This window comes from Neofelis nebulosa, chromosome 14 (genome assembly GCF_028018385.1).
Source record: "Neofelis nebulosa isolate mNeoNeb1 chromosome 14, mNeoNeb1.pri, whole genome shotgun sequence".
NCBI classification, from domain to species: Eukaryota; Metazoa; Chordata; class Mammalia; order Carnivora; family Felidae; genus Neofelis; species Neofelis nebulosa.
Window position 1 is genome coordinate 48,822,815 of NC_080795.1, and position 14,165 is coordinate 48,836,979.

At 37.6% G+C, this 14,165-nt stretch overlaps 1 protein-coding gene and 1 pseudogene across 2 annotated transcripts in view; one reads left to right on the forward strand and one right to left on the reverse strand.

The window, feature by feature from the left end:
• ATP6V1C1 (ATPase H+ transporting V1 subunit C1) overlaps positions 1–14,165 on the forward strand; it is a 48,324-nt gene that overhangs the window by 19,919 nt on the left and 14,240 nt on the right. For both annotated transcript variants that reach the window (XM_058698739.1, XM_058698741.1), the window contains 4 exons: positions 5,147–5,232; positions 10,017–10,111; positions 12,071–12,162; positions 13,196–13,294. In XM_058698739.1, the coding sequence (XP_058554722.1) occupies positions 5,147–5,232; positions 10,017–10,111; positions 12,071–12,162; positions 13,196–13,294 (372 nt within the window). The remainder of the gene's footprint in view (positions 1–5,146; positions 5,233–10,016; positions 10,112–12,070; positions 12,163–13,195; positions 13,295–14,165) is intronic.
• LOC131494400 (centromere protein N-like) lies at positions 7,845–8,910 on the reverse strand (annotated as a pseudogene).

Consider the following 14,165-nt stretch of genomic DNA (forward strand, 5'->3'; position numbering starts at 1 on the left):
AAATAATACTCCATTGTATAGATGTACCATATTTTATTAATCCATTTATCAGATGGTGGACATTTAGGCTATTTCTACTTTTTGAGAATACTGGTATGGATATTTGTGTACAAGTTTTTGTATACTCATATGTTTTCATTTCTCTTGGATGTGTACCTAGGAGTGGGGTTACTAGGTCATATGGTAGCTCTATTTTTAACATTTTGAGGAACTGCCAGACTGTTTTCCAAAGTGGTTACACCGTTTTACAGACCCATCAGCAGAGTATGGAGGTTCTCATTGCTTCACATTTTTGACAAACTTGTTACTATTCATCTGTTTCATTATAGTCTTTCTAGTGGGTATGAAATAGTGTTTCATTGCATTTTCCTTTTTGTAAAAAATTTTTTAACGTTTATTTTATTTTTGAGAGACAGAGCATGAGTTGAGGGAGGGACAAACAGAGAGGGAGACAGAGAATCTGAAACAGGCTCCAGGCTCAGCACAGAGCCCGATGCGGGGCTGAAACTCATGAACCATGAAACTCACAAGATCATGACCTGACCTGAAGTTGGACGCTTAACCAACTGAGCCACCCAGAGACCCCTTTCTCTGCATTTTCAATTTGCATTTACCTAATGATTAATGATGTGTTGAGCATTTTTTCATGCATTTACTGGCCATTTCTGTTTCTTTTGAGAAATGTCTATTTGGATTCTTTGCCCATTTTTAAATTGGCTTATTAGCCTTTTTATTATCGAATTCTAAGAGTTCTTTATACTAGATACAAGTTCCTTATCATAATGTGACTTGCACATATTTTCTTTCATTCTGTGGATTGTCTTCACTTTCTTGATAGTGTCCTTTGAAGCACATGCAAAAAATTTTTTTTGAAGATTTTATTTTTAAATAATCTCTATACCCAGTGCGGGGCTCAAACTCACAACCCTGAGATTAAGAGTCACGTGCCTTACCAACTGAGTCAGCCAGGCACCTCTGAAACACACACACACACACACAAAATTTTCTTAAGTATAATCTCTGTCTTATTTTAACAGAGAACAGTTTTTCTTCAGTCCTTAAGGACTTAGCTCTTTACATGGGCTTTGGTGGAGGTTGTGGGGCAGCACCAGCAGGTCGAAATCGGGGTGGTGGTGTTCGGTCCTTCTGTGCTTCGTGAGAGCGATTCCTGACTACCTTGTTGTGAATGGCACAACTCACACAGTAATGTAGTTTCACATACAGCTTGGGAAGCACATAGGCGTCGAAGACACTCGCTTCGGAAATGTCCTTGACTGCGGCAGCCTCTTTTATATTCTGAATAACGAACTTCTTTTTTTTTTTTTTTTTAAATGTTTGTTTATGTTTGAGAGAGAGAGACACAGAGCAGAAGCTAGGAGAGGCAGAGAGAGAGGGAGACACAGAATCCAAAGCAGGATCCAGGCTCTGAGCTGTCGGCACAGAGCCTACCCAACACGGGGCTGGAACTCACAAACTGTGAGATCGTGACCTGAGCTGAAGTCAGGCACCCAACTGACTGAGCCACCCAGGTGCCCCAGAATAACGAACTTCTTAATGGCCTTGTCCTTGGGCACGGAATGGGCACAGTTGGTGCGGAGAATAGGCTGCATGGGGCCGCGGCCCTTTTTGGCATGACCATTATTCCTTCTTTCTTGGTCATCTTGGAAACCTGAGAGAGTGAAGCACAAATTTTTTCATTTTAACGTCCAATGTATCTATTTTTCGTTGCTTGTGTTTTGTTTGTCTAAGAAACCATTGCCTAATTCAAGGTGACACAATTTTATAGCTATATTTTCTTATAAGAGTTTTATAGTTTTAGCTTTTACATTTAGGTCTTACATCCATTTTGAGTTAAGTTTTGTATATGATGTGAGGTAGGAGTCCCCACTTCAGGGTTTTTTTTTTTGCATGTAGATATCCAGTTGTCCTAACACCATTTGTTGAAAAGACTATTTTTTTTCCATTGAATTGTCCTGGCACCCTTGCTGAAAATCAATTCAGTGTAAATGTGAGGGTTTATTTCTGGACTCTCAGTTTTATTTTATATTTCTTTCTATTCCTTATTTCTGTCTTTATGCCGGTACCATATTGTCTTGATTGTTGTAGCTTTGTAGTGAGTTTTGAAATCAGAAAGTGTGAATTCTCTGTGTTTTTCTAAATTTTCAAGGTTGTCTTGGCTATTCTGATTCTTTGCATTTTTATATGAATTTTAGGATCATGTCAAATTTCTGCAAAGAAGTCAGCTGGAATTTTGAGGGGGATTGTGTTGAATCTGTAGGTCAATTTGGGGATTATTGCCATCCTACCAATATTAAGTCTTTCATCCATGAGCATAGTTTTTTCTAAACTCCAGTTTCAGTTACTTCTGAAATTTACTTTGTGTTTTAGCTGAAGATGGGTGTGGGTCCTTGATAACTTTTTGCATTTTGATTAATTGGCAGAATCAGTCTATAATCTCCTTGACTCTTGGAATACAGAGCTTTTAAATAGGTAGGGTTTAGATGAATAGGTACAATTTTGTAAAATACACAATTTTGGAGAATCTTAGAAATGTGTATTTGATTGAAGCTTTAAGGGAACTTGAAGTCTGTGTAGAAGGATTTCCCATGTATGCTATTAGGCTTTTCTGAATCGATAGAACCACCGTAATGCAATCTTTCTGGTAATAGAGGCAAATATTGCCTCTCTACATTGATTTAACATACCAGCATATAGTAAGTAAATAGACCAGAAGATATACTGATGGTCTTTAACACTGGAGGCAAAGAGGCCAATTAGGAGACAGGTTTACAGTAGATTAGGCAAGAGATATTACAAGCTTCAACTGAGGCAAGACACTTGGCATAAGAATTAGTAAAAGGATGAAAGAAAAAGTAACAGCACTTTATGGTTACCAATTTCATGTATTCATGGTAGGGCAAATGTGAAAGTAATTATTGATGATATTCTCAGCGGACTGATTGATAGTATGAATCATCTCTTGGTTTCTGGATTACACATTTTTAGTTGAGGAAAACTCTTTGTAGTTGCCATTCCTGAGATGATGGTCTTCCCTACAGTCCCATCCCCACATTACAGTTTCAGGTGGTGACAACCAAAGAAATCTGAAGAAGGGAAGTCCCTGAGAATGTAATTATCAACACTTACTTGGATTCTTGTTAATCACCTGGGTGGCTCTATAGGTCTTTCTTTAAATTGTCATTGGGATGTCCTGCGTATAGTTTAAGGTTTGTTCACATTTTTTTGGGAAGGAATCTGGAAAGTATTTAGGGTAAATGCAGTCTGTTTGGTCGTGGAATTAAAAGTTGCCTGTGCATTTTGTCTCCTCTTCTGCACTGTTATGCAACTTGTCTTTGTCAGTTTTCCTGAAACCTTTGAAGAATTTAAAAATCTGTGGTTGTTAGACCTTGGTAGAATTGACAGATGTTAGCTTTTTAAGTCTGAACATTGTGATAATGTGGAGTAAATTACAGTTTTTACTTACCAAGTAATCTAATGATAAGAGCAGCTTTTGAGGTTACCATGTGTACTCGGACATAGATAACTTTTGTGGAGATGCACAGGGAGATTGTGAAGTTCTCAATTACACATTAAGTGTATAAACTTGACACCAGTCTGTTCTACACTCTTGAACTATTTCTGTGGCAAACATATGACCATTTTTGCATGTTCATAGTAAATGGTTCTGTTTACAAGATGCTTGGGAAATTATATGGGAATAATGGTTTGTCTCCTTTGAAGGGATAAGTGAATTTTGGAGACATAGCCAAATGTGTGTACAAATTTGAGTTGAAGACTTAACAGCTTTATCATTTTTTCTGCAGTTCTGCTTGATTAGGTTTGAGGTCATTCAGCATAGGATTTTTTCTGGGCCTTACTGGTTCATATTGCATGGAGTTTCTTAATTTGTCTACCAGTTTGCTCTCCCTGCCATTGAGCATATGGTCCTCAGATGAATTGTCAAAAACCCTGTTTGGACCGTGTTATACTGTACTTCTCTGTAAAGTCTGACCTCAGAGGCTGTCTATCTGCAGTCTGGCTCTGGGCCACCTTCCTCGCCCCCCCTCCCCCTCTCAGCACGCTGGGCAGCCTGGATTCCTCATAATACTGTGAAGGCCCATTGGCTTTTCTGCCTCTCTTGATCCTAACTCGGAGGGTGCCCTGTAGCAAGAGTATACTTTCTCCCCATCTAATCATCCTTTCAAGACCATTCCTATCCTTTATTGCCCTGCTCATGAGTCATTGTGCTTTTTTTTTTTTTTTTCTTTCTAAAGTTTATTTTGAGAGAGAGCACGCAAGCTGGGGAGGGGCAGAGAGAGAGAACCCCAAGCAGGCTCCACGTTATCAGCACAGAGCTCGATGCAGGGCTCAAACCCATGAGCCGTGAGATCATGACCTGAGCCGAAATCAAGAGTCGGACACCTAACTGACCGAGCTACCCTGATGCCCCAGAGTCATTATGACTTTTTGATTACAGTAGCTGAAAGTGATCCCTTTTTCCTTTATGCTTCTCTTCTCTGTAACCTGGTAATCTCAGTTGGCACTTAACCACACATTGCTTTGTATTTAGTCGTTTGTATTTTTTGGTATCTTTTCAACTCGATATTTTGTCTTGTATACTTTTGTATCCCACCCCCTAGGGCCTAGAGGCAGACATGGAACCAGAGAAAGAACACCAAAGCCCAGACACTGTGTTTCTAGTCTCAGCTCTGCCATTAGCTGCTTTTGTGATTTTGTGACTTTTGTGACTAAGTCATTTATTCTCTTTATACTTTGGTGTCTTTACTTATATAAAATGAGGGGATTGATAAGGTGATGTGTAGGTGCCTTAGTAGTTAACGACACCATGGTTTCTCTTTAGCATTGTTCCTAATAGTTAATAGTAGTTAAATAGTTAAATAATGGTTAAGAAATAGTTAAAAGTCTACGGTTACTGAGTTCAGCTTTGCATGTTACAAAATCTTGGTCCCTTCTATCCTTAAAACATTACTTAAGAAGTTCTAACCCATTTGTTCTGTATGAAATAGATACATGTAAAGGGATATATAGTCCAATTCATGTGTGTATGTAGTGTGTTCATTGTGAAGCATGGAATTTAGGTCTTTTTCCTGGAAACGATTATTGATTTTTTTTTTCCCCTCCCAAGGGTGGTTAAGAAAGTGGCTCAATATATGGCTGATGTATTGGAAGATAGTAAAGATAAAGTTCAGGAGAATCTGTTGGCCAATGGAGGTAAGCTAATGTTTCAAGATTTGATACTGACTTGTATAAGGTGAATGACTTAGCTATAAAAACAAAAAAAGAATGTAAAAAAAATCTATAGATAAGGATATTAAATATAATAGAAAGCCACTAAAGGTAGAATTATTATTACTGAATTTGGTGATATTCTAGTTACGTCTTGTCTCCCTTAACATTTTGTGTAAGACAGTCTTACATACATAGTAGATAATACAGCTTATGACATGGATGTCACGTCCTTCGAAAAGCAATATTATAAAGATTTACCTGAGTTCTTTCCTGGAGCCAGTTGTTAACTCACATTCACAGTGTTTCTAGGTTATGTGTCTCAGCATTTTTCCAGCTGAATACTTGTCTTCTCTAGCTTTTGTATTTAATAGCATCCAGCTTCTAAAGCCTTGGAATAAAAATTTTTAATTTTAGTGCAGGGGAAATGCCTTTCCCCTCAAATTTGAATATGGCATTTCTTTACCTTAGTGCCATGGAGTAGTCTGCTACTGACCTCTCTGTAGCTGGAAGCTAATAGTTTGCTTGGTATAATAATGACTTTGTAAAGATAGTTTGACCTCACTGTTGTCATTTGTACTTGTATTTGGTGTTCTTTATGAAATGACACTTCATTTTAATTTAGGCTCATCTTTAGTGATATGTCATTATAATAAGAAGTAACCCTTTTCTTTCATTCTGTCCTGTATTGCCTACTGTGATGAATGTCACTGTTGTGATTTTGTTATATTAACATTTGTTGAGTTGAGAGTCCTGGAGTATCATGGGATGTTGAGCCATGATTCAGCAAAAGACCTCAAGGGAAAGTGAAATAGAGAAGTTTATTACTCACGGGTCCTGTGGGAGGGGGCACCATACGGGGAGATCAAGGTCCAGGCAGAGAGTGGCAGGACCTGGGGCACATGCCTTTATTAGGGTCTGCGGGTGGAGTGCTTTGGGGTTCCCAGGCTAAGTTGGGGTTGGTCAGTTCAAACCAAAAAGAGTAGGGCTTTGGCAAACTTTGAGGGGGTCTTATCTTAGGGAGAAGGCCCTGGGCAGTGGGGGAGAGTGTTTTGTCAGTGGGAGTCTATCAGGAACTCACATTTCTTGCCACTCTGCAGGCTCTTACCTAGAACTGCTCCCAAGGAAAAGGCTTCTGTCATTTCTAGTTCCCTGTGGGCCACTTGGCCACACAAAATGGATGCCGAGGCAGCAGTATGGAGTAGTTTGACTAAGAGTTAACTGTATTTAAAAAAATTTGTGGGGCGCCCGGTGGCTCAGTCGGTTAAACATCCGACTTCAGCTCAGGTCACGATCTCACAGTCTGTGAGTTCGAGCCCCGCGTCAGGCTCTGGGCTGATGGCTCAGAGCCTGGAGCCTGCTTCCGATTCTGTGTCTCCCTCTCTCTCTGCCCCTCCCCCGTTCATGCTCTGTCTCTCTCTGTCCCAAAAATAAATAAACGTTAAAAAAAAAAAAAAAATTAAAAAAAAAATTTGTTTTAAATGTTTATTTATTTTGAGAGAGGGAAAGAAAACAAGCAGGGGAGAGGCAGAGAGAGAGGGGGAGAGAGAATCCCAAGCAGGCCCTTTATTGTCAGCGCAGAGCCTGACACAAGGCTCCGTCTCACGAACCGTGAGATTATGACCTGAGCTGAAACCAAGGTTTGGATGCCTAACCCACTGAGCCACCCAGGTGCCCCTGATGTACCAGTTTTTAAATATCTTCATTCACGAATGGTGTTTTCTTCTCTGCTTTGACCACTGGCTAACTCCACTCCAGTTTTTCAATCTTCTAGCAGATGGAGGCACTCGTATCTTGTTACATGGCAGTTTTATCTCTACCTTTATTCGGTCCTTGCTTTTCGTTTGCTTTCCCATTTGTCCAAGACTGCCTCACCTTTTAATTTTATCATAATTGTAATATACATTTTTATACCCCAAATCCTTTGTGGAACACAATAGGAAGCAGATTTCGAAATGTTATTAAGAAAGGACATGCTGTATTGTGATGATCACCGAAGAATTGCCATCAGACGTAACTGATGTACCAGTTTTGAAATCTTTATTCACAAATCAGTATAGTATGGTGAGTTTGAATGCCATATGTAGGATAAAACAGATTATGAAAAGTATCATACTTACATTGAAACTATTATATTACTGAATCATCTGATATTCTACTTCCTGCAATAACTTAATGGACCCAACTCTACCCTTTGAATGGACCAATTTTATGATTTTCCTAGAAAGTTTTGAGTTGAGGATAGTTTCTTGCTGTTTCTTTCCATGATCCAAGGCTTCAGACAAAATCCTTGGAAACAAGCAATTAGAACCCAGTCTCTCCAGGATCAAGGAGAGATAGGAGTGAGGAAAAGGACACCTTATCGCTTTTTAAAGGCCCTCAATTGCTATGCTTTGCAGGATATGGGGGAGCGGGGTGCATACTGGAGGAGGAAAGAATCAGTCCCAACAAGCATATTGAACATTTCTGGACTGTCAATATTAAGAATGAATTTCTAAAACACAAGTTCATAAACAGAAGCTTTCCAGCTAGCTGTTAACTGAAATGCATATGCAATATAGTCAAGGAAGTACCGTGCTTACAAAACCACAGACATCTTATTTATCTCTGATTTTAAAATAATTCATTCCCTTATTGGGTGAGCAATGGAGAAAGTGGTGTGACTGCAATACCAGCTGGTGCTAAGGATTTCAGTGCTTCCAGAAGATGCAGGCTAGAGAACTTCATTAGGCACCGGAGGGGCTCTTTTCTCTCGGCCAAGATGCCCCCATGGAAGTCACTTTTGAATTTCGTTTCAAGCTTATATTGTGCAAATTCTAGTCTTGGTTGAGGATAGTCTCCAAAAGTTTCTTGAGTCACTCTCCGGACTCTCTCTTTTTCGATTCTGTTTTCATGAATGGTCCTTGAATCCGTGTGCATGTCCAGCTCAAGGGTTTCTTGTAGAGGCTTGGTGGAGTTGTGAGTTTCAAAGGTCTGACTATACTGTTTGAAAACAATAGCCTTCAGAGAGTCCAGATACTGGCTTCTGAGGTCCATTTTCACAATCTTATGGTGATTGCTAGCCACTGTCAGTGCCTGACCCAGAAGGGGTATATTGCTCTTCAGGTGGCAGAAGGAAGTGAAGGCGTAGGGAGTCTGGGAGTAATACAGCACACAAACAGGTTTGTACTGGTTTGACTTTCTATGCTGCGTTCCCCAGTCAATTCAGATCCGTACTGCATTCTCCTCAGCGTCTCTGAAGCTGACCCTCACATTTTTTAATGCTCTCCGAAGAATTTTCTCAAATGAACTTTTGAATTGTTCCGTATCAAAAAAGGTCAGCGTCTTCACCTGGTTCTTTACTCATTTGAAAAACATCCCAAACTTTCTGGTGCCGATGAAATTGAGTATAAATGATGTCTAAAAGGGCTGTGTCGTGGAGACTTGCACACTTATCTCACAGAGCAGAACCAAGTCCTGAACGAGAGATTGCTTTCTCTGCCGGAAGTTTACGGTCTGCAGTTGATTTGCAGACAAAAAATCCCAGGCTTTGAGGATTTTCATCATTTCAGTCATTGGGATTTTCAAGATGGTCCTCATGATAAACGTGGCAACAGTTTCATCCATCTCTTTGGCAATTGGAACATGTGGCGGTCGTGGAAAAGTCGCCCCACAAGCCTGGGATGTGGCTTTCTCAAGGTTCCTGCCACACTCAAGGGCCTGATCCCACACTGCGCGGGTCTCTTAACAGTCGGTTATCTCCAGCAGTGTTTCTTCTCGGCCAAGAGTTAACTGTATTTTTAATTTAGTGTTTCTCTAACCTCATTTCTTCTCCTTGCAAATAATAGATGCTGAATAAATACTTAGTAAAACAAAAATTTAGTGATTTATTCTTGCTCTTTGTTACAATAGTGATCCTGACCTAGTTGTTTACTATTTCTGTTAATTTGTGTTCGGGGCAGAAGGATAGAAGGTAGATATGTTAAGTTAGGATGCATTTACTGATCTTGTAGGTATTTGATGAACTAGGACATGCAGTCTAGTAGGTGGAATGGGGATTGACAGTCCACCTGGGTGGCACTGCGTCTGCAGTTGCTTTTAGAAATAGCATCCATATTGACCCCCTAACATTAATGTAGGAAGAAACTGAGGAGAGAAGGATATTTTGATGTAAATTATTTTTGCCAGTTAGCCATTTGGTCTCCTTGACCTTGATCCCATTAGACTTGAGAAGTAAAGTCATCTTGATTACTGAACTTTCCAGGGAGTAGTTGTTGAGTGTCTCTTTGGCTTTACATTTTTTATTCTTTTCATTTGAATGTGAAAGGGCCTGTGTTTTGAAGATTGTTGTATAGACTCCTAGCAACGGTTGTTACCTGGTTTTAACAGGTTTATTTTCAGTTTATTTGGGTAGGCTGGCAAAGAAAGAACATACCTGCATCAAATTCTACTTATTGAGGAGTAGTTTCTTAATCTTTGTGTCTGTTTCTCCTACATATGAGGTATATCATGGGTATGTGCATATTCCATTTATTAAGTCATCACGTTAGAAGGAGCATTTATAAATATAAAATTCTGAGTAAGAAGAGATCCAGTCAGATGACAAAGTAAAAATGTTGATTAATCCATTACTGAATATAGTTCCACATTTTAAAAATCCGGACTCTCCAGCAGTGATGACGTTTTTACTGATTTTCTCGATGCAAATTTCAGCATTAAAATTTATTACTGTGTAGCAAACTATGAACGTTCTATTGCTTCTCAGTAATTAATTTATTTCCCTATTTCAGTTGACTTGGTTACTTATATAACAAGGTTTCAGTGGGACATGGCTAAATACCCAATCAAGCAGTCCCTGAAAAATATTTCTGAAATAATTGCCAAGGTAAGATAAAAAATGACACAGGTAGGACACACTGATTCGTAGTGGCTTTATTGATTTTATAAGTATTTAGCTGTGAAATACTGTTTAGGTTTTGAGAAAGCAACTAAATTATATGTGACTGATAGAAATAGGAGGTACCATTACTACAACTTTACCGAAAAAGAAAGATGTTAAAAAGTGTTATACTTTCCAGTGTACATTATCCAAGTTGTGTAGTTTACTTACTTAAGTGGTTAACTTAAATATTACATCAACAGTGTTTAAGTAAGGAAAAAAAACTTTAAAATCCTGTAATTATTACTGATACAAATTTTAAGGGTTAACTGAGATTATGTAGAACAGGAAATTGGAATCTATTAAAGATTTAGGAGTCATTCAGCTAGTGATAATGATTACTTTGGCATGTTTACATACAGTACTGCTTCAGACGTTAAACTTTATGGGTTTTCTGACACCTTCAGACGTTCAGTATTGACCCTCGACACAGAAAAATGCCTATATTCATGTACACATGATTTTATGTACGGTTTCAATGAGTACGCAGATCCTGAAGCTCATCCATGAACTCACCGAGTTAAGAGTTCCTTTTATATTACAGTCATTGAACTTGAGAGAAAATATAAAAGTCTTACCTGAAACTCCAAACGAGGCAGATAGACAAGGATCTATTAACTGTTTGTCAACATTCTGACCTGACTGAGATGAAAAGTGGAGTTTAAATTACTTGGACAGACTTTCCTTTTCCTAGCTTTCAGTGACTTTGAGTAAGTGCTGTATAGTTAAATATAAATGAGTAGATTATCAAGGATTTTAAAGCTGAGGTAATCATTATAATATAATGAAAATGAGTAGTTTGATAATATAAAGTGGTGCTCTTACTATGATTGAAGTCTCCTTATTTTGGTCCAGTTATCAAGGATTTAATCATCATTTTCTGATACTATTATAGATGAGGAAATAGGCTCAGAGAGGTGAATTGACTTACCGTATTGCCACACAACTGATAATGGTAGAGCTGAATTGAAACTCATTCTTCAAATGTTAAATCTGCTGATTTGTATGTTCTCCCTACATTGTTAGTAGTTTCAGGACTCTTTTTGAAAAATCAGCTTCTGTAACATTTATAAATACATCTAACCACAATTTTAATTTAATTGAAAAAATATTCTATGTAAGAACAGTGGCATTATGAACAATAAAACTCTGTGTAGCTTCATTACTTTTGGAAATTAATCCTTCAGCCTTGTGAATTTAAAGCTTTTTAATTAATAATCTCTGTACCCAGTGGCTTAGATTCCATTTATGGTTTAAGATGTAGTATCATAACAGTAATTAAAATATATGTGGACTAAAACATTATCTTTAGTAGAAAAGATTCATATGGAAATTACCAGGGTTATTAAAAATGAAGGAAGTTATTTTTTTAATCATCTTTTAAATTGTGCTTTTACATCAAAAAGAATGAAATCTTGCCATTTGCAACAATGTGGATGGAGCTAGGATGTATTATGCTAAGCAAAATAGGTTAATCAAAGACCAAACCATATAATTTCAATCATGTGGAATTTAAGAAACAAAACAGATGAACATACGGGAAGGGGGAAAAAAGGAGAGGGAGACAAACCACAAGAGACTCTTGACAATAGAGAACAAACTGAGGGTTGATGGAGGGAGGTGGGTGGGAGATGGGCTAGATGGCTAATGGGTGTTAAGGAGGGCCCTTGTTGTGATCAGCACTGGGTGTTGTACGTAAGTGATGAATCACTCAATTCTATTCCTGAAACCAATATTGCACTATATACGAAAATTTAAATAAACGTTAAAAAAAAAAAAGTTGTCCTTTTAAAATAATAGTTGTTACATCAGCAACTAGTGGTATTTGTTTTTTAAAGTGTTCAGGTACAGCTACTTTATTTCTGTTAGAAAAATTTTGCTTATTTTTCTTTTTCATTTTTAAAGGGAGTGACTCAGATTGACAATGACCTGAAATCTAGAGCATCCGCATATAATAACTTGAAAGGGAATCTTCAGAATTTGGAACGGAAGAATGCGTAAGCATATGTGAATATTAAGAGTTGGGCAAGTGCTGAATGAGCTATTGTTGGGGTTTAGTGAATTCCAGTTTATTCTATTTCTATAATTAAAATGGTGTTTTTTCACTTCACGGAGAAAAATTTATTAATTCAGACTAGTCAAAACAGATGAAGCTGATTTATTCTTGTTTTATAAAACTTGTGAGTTGGGTCCTAATTTGTCCCTTGATCCATTCGTGTTTTCACTGAAAGATTGCCTAAAATTGTTTCAAATTGAATCATAGTTTAATTGCATAGCAATCACCTGCTGCTTAAAAGAATTCTATCAAAGAATTCTATTTGAATTTTATCAAAGAATAAGTCTATCAAAGAATGTAATTTGTCTGTTTATCTGTTTTCCAAGTTTAGCTTTTTTACATGTTAGATTTTCCAAAAGTAGGACACGTTTGTTTTCTTGATCTCATTGTAGTATGACCACTGCAAGTGTAGCTTTAAATGTTTAACTATTCAAGTTACACATTCATATTCCAGAGGGAAAGTTGGTTGGATACTATCAGTGGTACAAACAGGGCAAGTCACTTTCATTATGAAATGTACTGGGAGACCAAATGAAGACTGATTTGATTATTGGGTTAACTAACCAAAATTGCCTAGGATCAGATGATACCTGGGGAGAGGGAGGAAGATCAGAGATTGTCCTTAGATGATGTAATTTTGTAATTATGATGAAATAGGTTTTAATTGGCATACAATGAATAACACTTGCCCAGTCAAGGTACTAGATATGTAATCAGGAGAAGAGTTGAATTATAATAATTAAAGCAAACACAAGGGGAGATACTAGAGGCAAATATTGATAAATGGTAGCATTTCTTTGATAGTGAGGGTGGGAAATACTCAGCTAAATTTAGTCTTCTTACAAAGTAGAAACGTTACCTAAGACTAATCAGTCTCTTCAGGTGTACATATAGTAGATGTGAATGTAATTAGCCTGATACTTCTTATGTTATGGAGGCATGATCAGCCTGATTATTTTCTTCTTACTCCTCAGAGGAAGTTTGCTAACTAGAAGTTTAGCAGAAATTGTGAAGAAGGATGACTTTGTTCTTGATTCAGAGTATCTCGTCACATTACTGGTCGTGGTTCCCAAGTAGGTCTTTTAATTACTTTTGCTTGTTAAAATATTAAAAAAATGTTAGTGTCTGATACTGTAATTTGAAGTTTTCCATAGAACTCAATTGTAAAGGGAATATTATTACGTTGTCATTCATTCCATCAACTAACATGTACTCAGGTGGCACGTAAGTAGAATTTAGTTCATAATCTGACAATGGAGACATCAATTATAAATTGAGATTCCAAATCAAATTTAGCAGCTTAGTAGAGTTGGCTTATTTAAAAATTAAATAATGCTAAATTATTAGATTTTTAAAAAAATATAGATATTAGATTTTTCTATAGTAGGAAGCTTTTGTTTTTCTGAAAAATCTTTTTTTTTTTTTAAGTTTATTTATTTATTTTGAGAGAGAGAGAGAGAGGAGGAGAGGCAAAGACGGGGAGAGAAAGTACAGAGCTTGAAGAGCCCAATGTGGGGCTCAGACTTACAAATCTGTGAGATCGTGACCTCAGCTGAAATCAAGAGTTGGACGCCTAACCAACTGAGCCAGCCAGGTGGCCCTTGTGAAAAATCTTTATGATTGGTTAGGATGAATTAAGCCCTTTAAGAAGCAAAGGATAGATTAGATCTGGGGTTGGCAAATTTTTTCTGTGAAGGGTCATATAGTTCATATTTTACACTTTGCCAGCCATAGGGTCTGTGTTACAGCTACTCACCTTTGCCATGTCGACTTCGTGGTTGTAGCTGAAAGCAGCCATACACTGTACCTACAGAATGGATGTGGCTCTGTTTCAGTAAAACTTTGTTTACAAAAACAGTTTCAGGCTCTCGGCATAGTTTGCTGGGTTAGATAACCCTTTGAAATCTTTAGATTAGGTCTTCTGTGTTAATTAACATTTGATCA